This window comes from Brachyistius frenatus, unplaced genomic scaffold, assembly GCF_029030835.1.
Source record: "Brachyistius frenatus isolate BFR_SWC_R1_liver_20210118 unplaced genomic scaffold, ASM2903083v1 Contig_4, whole genome shotgun sequence".
NCBI lineage: Eukaryota > Metazoa > Chordata > Actinopteri > Embiotocidae > Brachyistius > Brachyistius frenatus.
The window spans coordinates 6060260-6076242 of NW_027210603.1; the positions used below are offsets into that span (position 1 = coordinate 6060260).

General features: G+C 42.4%; 1 protein-coding gene across 3 annotated transcripts in view; it reads right to left on the bottom strand.

Moving 5' to 3' along the window:
• Nucleotides 1-15983, bottom strand: part of magi1b (membrane associated guanylate kinase, WW and PDZ domain containing 1b) — a 145812-nt gene that overhangs the window by 66897 nt on the left and 62932 nt on the right. For all 3 annotated transcript variants that reach the window (XM_069712743.1, XM_069712734.1, XM_069712726.1), the window contains exon 2: nucleotides 11756-11872. In XM_069712743.1, the coding sequence (XP_069568844.1) occupies nucleotides 11756-11872 (117 nt within the window). The remainder of the gene's footprint in view (nucleotides 1-11755; nucleotides 11873-15983) is intronic.

Genomic DNA, 15983 nt, shown 5'->3' on the forward strand with positions numbered 1-15983 from the left:
TTGGCGGTGGTGACAACTGCCTGTGTGGCCGGGCAAAAACTGTTTCAGCTTTTAGGTTTGACTGCAGTTCAACTGTGGGTTTTCTCAAGCCGCCGACTGAGTCCCACTGGAGGACCAAACTCCCTTTGCCGCTCTGATGTTGATGATGTCATGTAATCCAGAAGTACACCAAACAACTACTGCTTCATTTCCTCTTTGCTGCTGCACTTATTGAAAACACCGGTGATACCAAAGTCCAGACGTCAAGGACGATAGTGATTCTCTCATATTTTGCATGCAGTGAAACAGGAGACACTCTTTCTCAGAGGGAATAATCTTGAATATAGGCTGATATCAACCACTGATGACCAATATATAAACCCTAAAGGCCATGCTGAAGCCTTCTTCTTCCTCGTTAAAACCTGAACTCTCACCTATACGTGATCGTCGACTGTTTGGTCGATGATGCAGGTATGACATGCCGGTAGCAGCAAATGCAGCATTGACTAGCTAGACTCAAGCAGGGATGAGGAGCTGGCTACAGAGGTCAGGTAAGTTCACCTCCTTACAACTCCACGTCCCCAGGTTTTTGTTAATTTTCAAACTTCACACCCAAACCCCACTGCATTGTGTAACATTAAGGGTGCTTCATCAGATTTTGAGCAGAGCCTCTCGAGAGCCAAAAGGCTTTATACCTGAAACTTTTTTCTTTTACATATGCAGTACTAATCGCCAGGACCTGTAAATACATACTGATGGGTAAAATTTGTGTTGTTCACCTTCAGATAAACAATTAACTTAATCATGAAAATGGCGGAAAGGAATAAAATAAACTACGGCTGCATGGTTCTACATCCATTGAGAAACAGTTTTCTTGCTTAGAACTGAGAACATGAATCTCTAATTTTTCCAATATAAATGCTTATTGCACTCATTTACCTGATACAGACGGAAACGCAACCCAAAAAAGATCCCTAATACAGGACTACAGTCCAACTTTGGACAACAGAAAGGGAACACTGTTGTTTTCATCTTAAATGCAATGCATTCAGGAATCTGACACTAAACATAAGATTAATTAACTTCTATCTTTTGTCTTCTCTCATTAAACAGAACCATCAAACAAGTATTTCTCTGTTCTTCTTTTCGCCGATGTCTTTCACATGCCTTAACCGGCTTAATTTTCCTTACGGCTGGTTTCTGCTGCTCTGCATCATATGGTGTAACACCGCATTATAATTTGTCGGGGGAGAAAGTAGGAGTGCTAGTTTTGAAGTGCTGTCCCTAATGAAAATAAGGCAAAATTGTTACCATTTACAAATGACAAAACAAAATATAAGCTACAAGAAGGTAGCTACAAACTCGCTCAGATAGGTGCTTCAACATATAGCAAGCAAATGCTTTTCTTTAGTCTTGGCTGTAATAACTAAAAAAAATATATATATTTTTTTCCCTGTGCACTAAATCATGTTGCTTTGAAATGAAATGTGATGACTGTTATATTAAAGGCAGGCCAAGCAGTGGATTGAATTAGCCAGCTGTATATCTTTCAAAGAGTCCAGTCACTTTACTTTCAAGTCAAACTCATTGCCATCTCCTACATTTCCTGCACTGGCAGCACAGCCACTGAAAAACACAATGTCCCGCATATTTGCAGTAAATCATACAAACCCTTTTATTCAGCAAAGTATGTATGGTTTTCGTCTTTGGCAGTCAAAGTAAAGACCTTAGGATACAAAAGGGAAGTACCACACATTAAATATGTGGGTAAAAACCCAGTTATTATATCTAATTTTTCTGGTGTGATCTGGCAGACATGGTTTTTCAAACTGACCGCATTTTGTTGATTATGCTTGCTTTCCTAGAGCATCTGCCTTGCTGAAATAAGTGGCCATTTAAAGAATACTGTATGCTGGTGCATGATCACAGGGAAGCAACATGGATTATGGGGCCTGCCTTGAAAATCTGGCTCCAGTCTGAGACCCAACTGCTGTGCAGAAGCTGTTACAGAAGCATTTCTCTAAATCTCCACAATAAACATGCTCTCATGTCAAACTAGCTGGCTGGTCCACATTTTCCAAGAAGATACTGAGGCATGTCCTCATGGATCATTTTCAAGACACATGCAACTACATGCACTTGCACATACACAGACACAGCAGACACACACACACACACACACACACACACACACACACACACACACACACACACACACACACACACACACACACACACACACACACACACACACACAGGGAGGGGTAGCAGACTGCCGTCATATTCCAAAACCAAAACAGATCCATCCACCATCTTGGCCAGAGCAAGCCTGCCAGAGCTTCTTTTTTTGGGTGGAAGACATGCACACATATGCGCACACATGCACACACACATACAAAAATGCAGGAGGGGTGACAAGCTGACTGGAGTTTGTCAGCTCTGCAGGGGGATGGAGCCATCTGTCCCAGTAAAGGGTTAATCCAACCAAAAGCACAGGCCACAGATTCCAGCAATTTCCAGTCCTCAAATTTGTGGCTACATTCTGGCAACATTATATTTTTGTTATGCTTTTTGGTTTAAAGAGGAGGGGGGAGGAGGGGTTACAGTCCATCATCCAGCCTTACAGACACCCTAACCATCACACCTGATTATTCAAACCCCATAAAATCCCTTCATGTAGTGGTGACAGGGAATTAAATGTTAAAGGAGGTACTTTTTGTTGTGGCTTTTCAATGATGGGTAAGGATGCCTTTCATTTGAGATGTAGTGTTTTAAGTCAGGGGGAGGTTGTTTTCACTGCTCAGGCTGGCTGAAAGAGGCTCGCAAAGGAGGAGACTAGAGAGAGAGAGAGAGAGAGAGAGAGAGAGAGAGAGACACACACACACACACACACACACACACACACACACACACACACACACACACACACACACACACACACACACACACACACACACACACACACACACACACACAAACACACATACACACCACGCCACAATGAGATCAAAACAGGCCATTCTCTGGACCTGTGACGTGCTCCATTTTTTCCCTTCATAAGCAATTCTTTCAGCTCTAAATGATTCTCAAACAGAAGGATGTGTGTGAGGATGGGGGGGTCTGAGGAGCAGGGAAATGGGAGGGAGAGATTAGAATAAAAAAAAAAAGACAAAAAAAACCTGAAGGGGCCAGTAATGCAGTGGGAAGCTAAATCAGCCAGAAACCTGCCTGAACCCCCCCCCCCCTCACACACACACACTCACAGCCGGCCTTTGTCTTTTTATTCCACCCAGAAAAAAGCACCATGGGCTAGCTGCTTCCTACAGCAACATGGAAATGAGAAAGAACGGCTTTAAAAACGATCCATTTAGAAGGGCTGGGAGGGAGTGGGGATGGAGGCACATAGATGAAGGGGGGTCATCCAGACATGAGATGGATTGAAAAAGGGAGAGAGGAGAGAGAAAAGAGGAGGGGGGAGAGAGGAAGAGAGAGGGGTGGGGGTGAAGGAGAGGCAGAAGCTAACCTTAGCATCCAAGAAGCTCCAGACAGACAAACAGACAGGCAGCAGTTTGCTGCTGGAGGTAATTGCTTCCAATATAATCACACATGTCAACAGATCACATTAATACAGCCATCACACAGGCTGAAGTGCTTCCACCAGAAACACAAGCACACACAGTGGAAGTGACACACACACACACACACACACACACACACACACACACACACACACACACACACACACACACACACACACACACACCAAACCGGGCCACAGACAAACACACACAGGCGTACCTGAGACAGACAGACACAGACACACACAGCTTCCGTTTGACCACAACACATCAGCCTCCATTACTGCCAGCGATGTGCTCGCTCTGCTCCTCATACCTTCCGCCTGATGCACAGCCATCCTCCCCGCTTGCCACTCCATCCCAACCCCCAACCATTTAAAAAAAAATAATAATAAATAAATATCACAGCAACCCTCAATGTCCCTTCTTGAAATGAAACATAAAATCATATACCTCAAACCAGGGAGCCTGTGAGGGGCTTCTGCTTCTTCCCCTATAGTCCACAGAACAAGACCACGTCGACAGGGTACAGAGAGCAAAAAAAAGAAAGGAATCCAATCAGGTGTGGATGAGTGGAAGAAAAAAAACCAGTGCAGATTCACAGTTCTTTCTCCTCTCCACCTTCCTCTTCCTCCTCCTGTGCGTCTGTCCTCTGTCCAGCTTGGCTCTGTGATGCTAAGCTAACGGGAGCTAAGCTAAGCAGCATCCACACATTGGCTCATAATGCCTCCGTCTCATACCCACACACACACACCAATGCTAGGCTTCTGTGTCTCTCTCTCCCTCCTTCTCCCTCTCTCTCTCTCACTGACTGAGCCCTGCTGTTTCCAGTCTCTCAAGCACCCACATGCACCCGCCCACCTCCCCCCACCCCGCCCTCCCTCTCTCAATCCCTCCCCTTTCCTTAACTGTTCACCCCTATTCTTTCTTGTTCTCACAGATCCCATCAGCACCTCTGTTTCTGTTCTCTTCCCCAGACATAGCCAGACATCGATGCTCTTCACACACACACACACACACACACACACACACACACACACACACACACACACACACACACACACACACACACACACACACACACACACACACACACACACACACACACACACACACACACACACACACACAAGCTCTGGTTATTGAACAAGGTCACAACAATCATTCTTGACCAGCATGTGAAGGGGACCTGAGTCATCTGAGGAAACTTTCAGGCAACCATAAGGCTTTCAAAAAAGATGGGAGCTGAAGGAATGGAGTGGAGTGAGGCTGAAGCTGCATATGTTTACATGTCAAATGCAGAAGAACAAGCTCAAAAGTTGAGCCCAATTCCTCTATAACACATTTTTTGCAGGTGTAACAACTCTGGAAGATATTTATGAAAGAAATAATATTGCAAAGAAACTGGGATGTCAATGAGGAAGAGTTAACTGTGGAAGCATCCCAGAAAGAGAGAAAAGTCTTTCCCATTAGCTGAAATATGGACAAACAAGAAAACAAAAAAGATTCTGCCAAGTCAAACTGACCTACTGGTACACATCTGTGCATGAACAAGTGGAAGAGAAGACACAACTATGTTTAAGGCTCATTTGTTATGCTCTGCGATCAGGGGTGGGGGTTGGGTGGGACAGGCACTGAGAAGATGTTAAACAGAGTAGGGTCAAAGGTCATGGGAGATATTCAGATGTTAGGATGCATACAAAATGTACTTAAGTTTTGAGTGTGATGTTGATAGACAGCATTGTTCTGATATTCAATTTGCATACGTGATGGAAGAGCAGCTCACAATTGGAAAAAATTAAAGCCAATTGTGGGCAATGGTGAAAAAAAACACTGAAACACAAGAATGTGAAAAGAGCGTTAGACAAAATGTTTCCTTCTGTTATTTTTCCAAATAAAATGTAAAAAAAATAGCTTTTCAAAGTCATTATTTTGAGAAATCCCTCATTAGTCGTTATCAACTAAGAACTATATAATATAGTTACCATTCTGGACAGTGCTCTTGTGACTCTACACTGATATGCTGTGGAATGTTGCTCTCAATACACATGTTAGGGTTTAGATAAGGTCCTAAACAGATGACAGCTGCAGGCCTCTGTGATTATAACTGAATGATAGTTAAAGTAATTATATTATTTTGACTGCCCAATTTGTGTCAGTGTGAGTAGAAAAAAATATTACAAACACCTCTCAGACCCAGTATAACACAGTACTTGGACAATATACTGTACTGTGGGCAGAGCACATTCTCAGGTACAATTCACTGGCCACCTGTTATACTTCTGGAACTAAGTAAGGCTGTATGCAACTTTCATAAGTAAAAATACATTTCCCTTCTGTTAAAACAGGCTTGGACAAAGAGAAGCACACATAAGAATGTAGAAAACATTTAAAATGCTTTTTATACTTCCTGTATTGGTGCAAAACACAATTTACTCAAACTACCTCTAAGCCTCCATCTAGCATGAAGAGAGTCCAAGCAATACATTTGCAGGAGTGTGTGAGGGTGGATCAGTAGAGGGCTATGACTCTTTGAGACTCCTCCCATCACTCACCCTGTTTGACAGCATTCCTTTGACTCCCTGCTAATGGTGTTAGCTGTGCAAAAAAAACAACTTTCAATTCAGCTCCTATTGTTTCCTTCACAATCTTGCTGCAGCATACTGGGAACCCCCGATTCCAAATATAATCAAAACGGACAGACCTATTGTTTTGGGACCTAGGCTGTAACCCCAACATAGTGGTTTAAAATAAATGTAAATGCATCTCTGGAGGAAGAAAGGGGAACAAATAGGAAACGTTTCAGTGTTATCAGAATGTAAGGAGCAAATGTAGTCTGTTTAGAAAATCTGACATTACTATTTAAAAATAAAACCAACATTTTGTAAAATACATATATTTATTTTCTTGCCAAAAACTAGATAAGAACTCAATCAATACCACTGTCATGTCAGTGTAGTAAAAAGAGCTGGTTCCAGGCAGCAGTGTCACACACAGACAAGATCCAGCGGGTAACAGCCTGTGTGTAAACACACAAGATATAGCATGTTAATGAGCTTTAGAGGAGTTAGAAGGCAGTTGCCTTTGGACACAGACAGGCTAGCTGTTTTAGCCTGCTGCCAGCTGTTATGATAAGCTAACAGTCCCCAGGCTCCGTTTGCATTAAGTCCAGCACAAAGATACAAGCGTATTCCCCAATATATCTAACTATCCCTTTAATTTGCACCGCTTGAGTCAACAGAGATGGATTTAACAACTATTGCTAAGTGTAGCTAAACGATTTTCATACTAAAATTGCTTCCAAATGTGTCCGTAATATGAACATTTTGGTAAATTCCAATGCAGGACAAAGGGAACTTGGCTTGGTGTAATTCAGCTGAGACCTGGTGCAACAGGAAGGATCTGTCATTGGAAAGACATGTCCAAGTGCATTTACCAAGCCTCGACTAAAACAAAAAGTCGTATGTCATGCAAGACAAATACTGGACACACACAGAGTATTTCCCTCACATACATCCTCTTCTCAGTTAAAGCCAAGATGATCTAAAGTTCACTTCTAAATTGTCCTTTCACCGGTCTAGATTCACTTCCTTTTGCTGTTTAGGACATTCAGTGAGAGCATTTCTTTTGTTCAGGTATGACAATGTGATTGCATCTGCGGGTGCAATCTGCAACCTGAATAAACCTGCAGTAGAGAGGCTGCCTTTGTTTACAATGTAAATCCAGACAGAAACATGCCCATATCAGACTGCACAGTGAGGGTGAACTCAACAGCAGGTCATATGTCTCCATATGTTTGTGAGTTAGCAAGAATTAGAATTGATTTGAGTGTGAGAGTTTTTCCCCGCATCTCTTCATCCCCTCTCTCTCCCTTTCTCCTCTCTGCCCATCCCCCCCTTATTGCCTCCCTCCCACACCTAAACTCCACCCCACCCCCATCTCGATCCCCCCCCCCCCCGCTTCAGCCGCCCTCCGACCCGTCCTCTTAGCCTATATACTAGGGTCGTCCAATCGTCTGCCCTGCTCGCCCGCAATTCATCACACACACACACACACACACACACACACACACACACACACACACACACACACACACACACACACACACACACACACACACACACACACACACACACGCGCGCGCGCGAACACGGCTTCTGCAAACCATGTTCATTTGAGAGGCGATCCGCCAAGACATCAGCATCACAACAGCAGACAGTGCTGCTACTTGCCTTGATGCAGGGGAGACCGGAGCTCCCTTTTCAAGGCTTGTCGACAGAGTGGTGAGCTCTATAAGCAGGTACAAACCCAACAGAGCAATCCTTCTTTGTCCTTCTTGCTAGTGCTCCGATGGTTGACTGACAGGAAAGAAAAAAAAAACGAGAGAGGAAGACAAAGACTGGATACAGAGGGAGAAAGGGAGCAGCAGTGGCAGCGGGAGGACGTGAGGCAGCGGTGTCATGAGTTGGGGGGGTCAAGAATGAGAGCAGGATGGAGGGAGTGGAGGGGATAATGGGAGACTGGGAATGCGAAACGCGCGCGGATGGGGTGACCACAAGGGAAGCAGATGGATGCCTCAGCGGATGGGGGGAGGGTGGGAGCACGGTGCTTCAGATTTGACCAGGGTTATAGGAACAGCTGACTTTTTGGACACGTGACTGGGGAAACTAATTTCGGTTTACAACCAACTTCATCAAACTTGAGAGTACTCAACACGAATCTCCAGTGTTGTTGTTTTTATTATGTTAGTTATTTGCTGGACTGTCTTTCTGGAGCTTGTGTTATCTACTCTTTCCCTTTTACCATGTAGTTGTCACGTCTCAATACATTTTAACACAATGGGAACCAAACCTAATAATAGTTGTATTAAAGCAAAAATATTTATTTAAGATATCAGTATCTGTTCTATTTATAATTCATGTTCATTTTCCCAACGTCCAACGATCGCATTGGCCGTGTAGTCGTGGTTCACATTTCTGATCATGCAAATATTAAACCTGATTTATGGATAATTTAGACTATTCAAGCTTCCACTACTCTTTGTCAGAACTGCTTGTCGGAAGGTTGAATAGCCTCTAAAACACCAACACCCAACATCTTTCTGCAGCCAGATCATCAAAGAGCTGTGTCCAACCATTTCTGTAACCTTCTGAAACCAACAATCTGACCTTCACACTCACTTTTCCTCCATAACTGGCCGGCTGGTGAGAAAGTATCATTCATTGTTACACAACTATTTGTCTATGGAGAGTGCCTCCATAAGAATGCCGTCTGGGAGAAACTGTCTGAAATTTTGTGAATTATCCCCATATTTAAACAATACTGCATCCCTCCACTCTCTTATTATACACGTCAGCTTTCCATGCATATATTGGTGCGAGACGCTTGGATCAGATACAAGCAATTTTAGTTTTCAACTGGGTCGGTCAACACGTCATACAAACTTGTTGAATTTGAGCATAACACGACCCTTACACCACATCTGGTGACCGTCACACACAGAAACTGTGTTTCAGTTTCTGGTCATGAGATAGTAGAATAGGGGCCCGTATGGGTGGCAGAGAGTAAACACTCCTTCACCACTCCGGTGAACTGTGTTCGATCCCCGCTGTGCTGCATACGACCTGGCGCTCCAATGAGCACGATTGGCATTGGTGCCTGGATCTTGGCAGTTGGAAGTCTGGGAGGGATCAAGTCCGTATTGCTCTGTTGTGACTCCTACTTCTTGTTCAGGGCACTAATGTCAACATAGATAGTGTGGGTGGTGTAAGGAGCCAACATGAATTTCCACATGAATTATGGAAGCTACTTGCTGAAAAATATAAAAGAAAGCTACTGACATTATAGCCAAATGGCCATCTAAGGGCTGGGTTATTGGAATTGGATGGTACAATGTGCTACTGTACGACTGAGTGTTCATTGTATATGCTCATGTCGCTCCAATTCATGAGGTGACTGTCGGTGAAAGAGATAAAGGCTTACTGACAATATGACTAGAAGAGTGCAGAAAGATTGATGAGCTCCGTTATCATTTTTTGCCGTATATCGGCAAGCTGCAATTCTCCATCAGTTTCTCCACCTGCTTGGTGTACTTTAATCACACCTAGACACACACAGGGAGAAAGTGCCTTAAACAACCTTTGGACACATGTCAACATGGACACACACTGACCTCACTCAATCTCAGGCCAACAGTCAAAACAGATCCACCTTACTTACATATGCTTTTGGTGCATATGCGTATCTGTGCAACTGCTGTGCTATTCCTGTGTTACTCTGGTGAGTGTGAAGGGCACAAGGGAGTTTTTCTTATTCACAAGCTGTGTCCACAATTTAATATTCCGGTAAGAGAATCACCCTCAACAAGTGTATGACAACAAAAACTTTACAGTCCTATAAAACATGTGGCCCCGAGAACACCTTCATGCTTTGTTTACTGCAAACAACACCAGGATTTTTCACTGGTGTGCCTCAGACCACTCTGTCATTAAAATGGCCATAAAGGCCAGACCCCCACCCTCCAGCAGTGTCTGGCTGACATATGGCAGTGCAGGTAATGCAGATAAAGTCTGTTAAACAAGCCTTCTGAATACAGATAGTAATTTGTGTGAGAGGACCATGAATAAACTGATTGAAAAGCCAACAGATGAGAAGCATGAAGGGCTTCTAGAAAGGAGACATTCCTCTTCAGGTACAAAATCAACCCTAAAAAAAAAAAAAAAAAAAAAAATCCAATTTGCTAAAGGCAATGGGAAATATAAAGTGAAAAGCAATTACGAAAAATTGGGTTGTTTAAAATCAAGTTTATATTCTTGATTCTATTTCGTATTCAAAAATGCATTTATTGTGCAAAGTATAAAACAATTTGATTGCCAAACGTGATATTGTGGGATCTACATATATTCGGCAAATAAACAACATGAAGCCACTGCACCACAGTTGTAAATATTAAAATGATGCAAAGAAAGCCGAAATCAAAACACTCGCATACACCCCAGTAATTTCTAGAGTTTTGTCTCTTTCCCTTTATTGTTCCTCCTTCTCCATCTTCATAAGTGATGCATGCTGTGACCAGAGCCAGTACGGAATACCAGTTCCAGTATCGTGGCGATGATGAACTGGGCTCAGATTGGTCCAAGCAGTTGATTTCAGTGTTATATGCAAATCTCAGATGAGACAATACTTGCCTTATGCAGCATGGTTCATCAATCTAAATGTCTTTCTAGGTATTTTATCGATTCCCCCCACAGAGGGATCCACACATACACACACACTATTGGATTTATCAGTTATTATGGTGTGGTTTTAGGTTGTTTTTCACAGCAAGTGGGAATGCAATTTCAAATTTCTACTTCAACTTATGAGCAGCAGCAGCTACCAGAGAATGTGCCTTTAGAGCTTTACTATATCGACAGTTCATGGGAAAAGAGTCGCGCACCTCTAGTCCTGGATTGCAGAGCCAGCTCCAGCAGAGGAGATACTAGTTAGTAATATAGGATGAGGGACTTGGATGAAGCCACAGTGCCTATAATTACTGGTTCTATTGATCCAGTGGACATGAGATACTATTGGCATATTCACGGTGGAGTCAATAGACCTCGCGTCCAGCTGATCAGACTATATTAGCGAAGCAAACACAGTGCTGACAGAATGGGTGGAGGGTGCAGCATGGCTGACTTGGCATCAGCTGACTGCTCAGTTGTTTATAAAGGCAGGTGGACAAGTTCACTGTGGGATGGAGAAGGAAAGTGAACAACAGAAGAGCTCAAGCCACAACATCAAGTTTGCCCCAAGGAATAAGTAGTAATCAGCCTTTATGGCTAATATTGAAGACACAAGTGCAACCTTTCTCAAATTAGACTGACACGCAGTTTAAAGTGTCTCAGTGAGGCAATACACTCAGTTATTACATGGATCTAAAACTAATCATGCCACAGCTGAAGACAGTGGCTCACACATACCTAACCTGTGGGTATTTTGGTTTTTCACTCGGCACTCAGTGTACAAACGAAAGTCCTTAGAGCAACGACACTGTTTCACAGCAACTCACAGAAACAATGTGTGTAACACTGTATCAACACGATTAAAAAGAATGGCTCATATAAATGCCAGGACATAGAGAAGACAACAGAGCAGAGCAACAAAGACATGCGGAGGAGGAAATGACAGAACAAGGTGTAAAACAGCCATGGACTCACAAGGCACGGCGTGACGGTAGAGGTTGTCTCGAATGGCCTGCTGCAGTTCGTGATCAGGCGACGACTTCTGGAAGCGCTGGCTCAAATAATGCTTCAGGTCTTTGTTCAGCTTGCTTCCTGTCAGTGTGAACACAAAATAAAAAACATGACATAAGTCGATGAAAAAGAACTAAAGTAAAATTAAGACTAGTAAACATAAATCATCATGAGAGACAAAATGACCCTGTTAATCCACAGTAAAGTGTCAAGTGACCACAACCCTTGGATCCTATGAAAAAATACACAAGTTTATCCTGCAACAACAGCATAGCTAGATGCTGAGTGCATAGCCGTGAATTGTACGCTTGCCATTGTCGCTCAGAGGGGTAGCTGGCTGCAGGGTCTCTTTCTAACCGACCAGGGCTATCCCAAACTAAGACTGTTAGCACTGCGGCTAACACTGCGAAGGAGCCCACCCACCGCTATGCCATCTGGACCTCAGACTCACATTAGGCTACTGACGGGCAGCATGGCTGGAAATTGTCTGTGTGTGTGTTTGTTTCGGAGTGTGTGTGGTCATTACAGTGACTGTCCACATTACTGACAGTGCTATGCATGTGCAAACACTGCACAAACTGTGCAACAACATAACAGGCAAAAAGAGCAGAGATGTAGGCTGTCACACAAAAAGAATGAATTCATAACAATATTGTTTCAGGCAACAACAAACATCACATTCTATACTAGCGCATGTCCCATTATGTATTATACAAATGATTTATCTCCCATCTTTGCATGGCTGCTGAGACCATTTTTGGTTGTCTTGGGCAAACAACCAGTCAGAAAAGGCCCTGGATCCTGTTTCCATGGAAACTGTGTGTATGTATGTATGTGTGTGTGTGTGTGTGTGTGTGTGTGTGTGTGTGTGTGTGTGTGTGTGTGTGTGTGTGTGTGTGTGTGTGTGTGTGTGTGTGCCTGTGTGTGTCTAATAAGATGATTGAGATTGTTAGCATAATACAGAAGAGCATTCTGCACGGGTTGGCAGAATGATTGTAGGTTTATGTAATTAAAATACAATTGAAGCCCAACAAGCACATCCCACAGATATGATATGACTGCTTTTTATTTCAATGTGACCCAAGATTTTGTCTGTCATTCAAAAGAACATACATAAAAGTGTGAAGATGTAAAAATATAATTATGGTCACATTGCCAATTATCAAATCACAAGTCTGGAAATTAGAATGGTAATATACAATCCAATAAATACCTTCCTTTATTATGAAGTCAAACATTTAACTGCTATTCCTTTGACCAAATAATATTGTCTAACAAGTAATTTTTTTTTTAATGATTTGTAGCTAAATTCTTTATAAATAGTAAAAAACAAATAGATTTTTATTTATCCTCGGAACATTTTTTAACCAGGAAAAGACTATGACTTATTAAAATCCTTTTTCTTGTAAGGTTCCTTGTTATGACACATGACAACTGTAAATGCAGGCCCACGCTACAAATCAGCATTCACCAAGGCAATAAGTAACTTATTGGAGTCTTTCACCATGGCTATTTGACTAATTTGTGTCCACTTTATAAACAGTCTGCAAGAAGAGGTTGAGTCTATGCCCCACCGTCTAAGCTCTTCCTGGGAAGAAACACTGCTCCTGGCAGTGTCCCATCCACACATATCACTCTGTTGTAATCCTCACAACAGGTCACAAGCCAACACTCAGGCCAAAAGAAAACCTAATACACGCCCCGATATGCTTCTGCACACAAATACTAGAGAGCAATGGGTATTCCCCACCGGCAGACCTCTGATTGGTTGTGTGACCCTGTCTGAAATTTGGGTTGGGCTATCCATAACATTACAAAACTACAAAGGCACTCAGACAGTGCAGCCCTCTGCCAAGGCCAGAAGCCAATTGTGCTATGACATGCTGATCTGCAACCGTAACCACAGAACTATATACTGTATGCCTGGATATATTTCCAACTGATGTAATGTTACAAATGAACTGGTTCCAGTTTTCCCCTTTGAAAGTACTGTCCCAGAATGAATGATTGCTGTATTAAGCTTGAGGAAGTACATGTCCATCCCAGAGGGTGATTGGTACCCACCAATGTGGATTTTGACATGGAGTCATCGTATTTCTAAACTAACCTGTTTTGTCACTATTGAGCAACCATTTCCTGGATTATAAGAAGTATGGCATTAAGTGGGCCAAATGCCCTGTCTTGCAATGTTAATAACAGTAAACAATCATTTTTAGCCTGGCATTGCCTGCCTTTAGTTCACAGCTTCAGTCTTTGGAGTGGTCATAGTCTGTTTGCATGGACGTTTTGTGAGTAACTCTAACGGGTGGACCAATCAGGGGTGGCTAAATGTGATGACATTGAAGTCAAGCATTTGTTTGGAAATGGAGTTCCATCAGTGGCAGCGTTTGTAGAGCTAAATGAAGCGATATGAACAGTTGGAACAACGCCAGCAAATGTGAAGGAATTGAAGCCAGAGTCTGGACACGGTCATTTACTGACATAACAATGCACTCTTCTTACATTTGGGGGAGGGTTTCTATTGTTTATAGCTTGGTGAGTTTCAGCACACAATATATAGTATATCGTGGTCAAAGTGGATGCTGATTACAGTCTGCTTAAACATTTTCAAAATTAACACGAGGTCTTCGTACATTAAGTTGCAACGACTGCAAAATAGTCCCCGGTAGGCTGTGGCTAGATTCTATCAACTCATGAATTGAATTTTGATCTTCTAATTCCAGGTTATGTGATTTGGATCCACTCTAATATTGTATGGGATCTTCTTTGGTCCCATTAAGTTTCATGAAAATTGAGATGGTAATTTTTCTCGACTCCTGGAATCCTGCTAAAAAACACACAGACAGACAAACAAAAAAACATAACCTCTTTGGCAGAGGTAAAGATCAACCAAAAGGATCAGAGGAAGAGTTGACAACACTATATAACACTGGCATCAACAGGTACACAGTTCCTAACACATTGCTGCAATATTTCTGCCACGATGCCTCGTTTGCTAACCTTTTTCCTGGTAATATGAAAGAGATAATTGGGTAATTTAGACCTTCTCTTTTATGTATTTGGGAGAAATTGGAAATTGCAAGAAACAAACTTAAAAACAGAAAAGACTTCTAGTCACTAGTATGCTGTCAAACTCACAACATTCTGGATTCTACAATTCCCATAATACTCAAAACTATAGGCATTTCCATCAAACTAGACAGCACATTCAGAGATCATTATACTTTACTTTGCTTGATTAAAAGATGTTGAAATTTGCAGATGAGTCGTAATTTCAGAATGAAAAAAGCTAATTTGTAAGCGGGACCGTGTTTAAGATAGCTCCAGCCTCCGATGTGGTTGATTACGGACGTGAAAGCAACAGCACCTCAAGGAGTTATTGCATAAACTTTAATCCAGTTATGTAGATTTTGTCCTCCCCTCGCACTGTCTTTGTGTATGCTTATCTTGATGAAATGATGTTTTCATAAAAACGAGCAGACATCCTTCAAAGGCAAGACGGTATGAATTACAAGGCCCTGAGGGATTGCCTCACTAATAAACGAGGGGAAGGTAATAACGTTCATTACGTGTCATTAAGTAGATAGCACTTTCTGTCGTCCCTCTGTTTCTGGGCACTTTGTCGTCATCAAGTGCTGACATGGAACATCAAGGTTTCTACTGATCAGCACCTGGTGTCTATTGGATTTAATAGTGGGCGTGTCTGACCCAACGTGAACTACCTACATGAACCAGGTTGTTAGAGCCAATATTTGACATTAAAATAATGACTAACTTAGACGTAAAAGAAAGTAGTTTGGCTTATGTGACAATGTGTGGATCATAGAAACAATAAGGGATAGCTTATGTATGCAGCAAACCCTCTATCTTGTAACCATTACACTAACATATTCTGGTTTCATGCTCCCCTTTTTTAAATACCTTCTGATTCAAAACAATAACGCACACTACTTGGAGCCATGTTCTCAATGCCTTCACAAGAAGTTGAAGATAACTAACCACAAGCTTACCATTGGCCAATGCTAATGTTCAAGCTCTGACACAAGTTTGCATGAGGTCCGGGAGTCAACTCAAACCTTTTTGTGGCTTCCCAACTCGATATGTTGTTTCTGGTGTGCGGTCAAATACCTTTCGACTGCATTTCCTTTCTCTTTTCTCTTTCCTGTACATTTCTTAAATCAGCAGCAAAGTA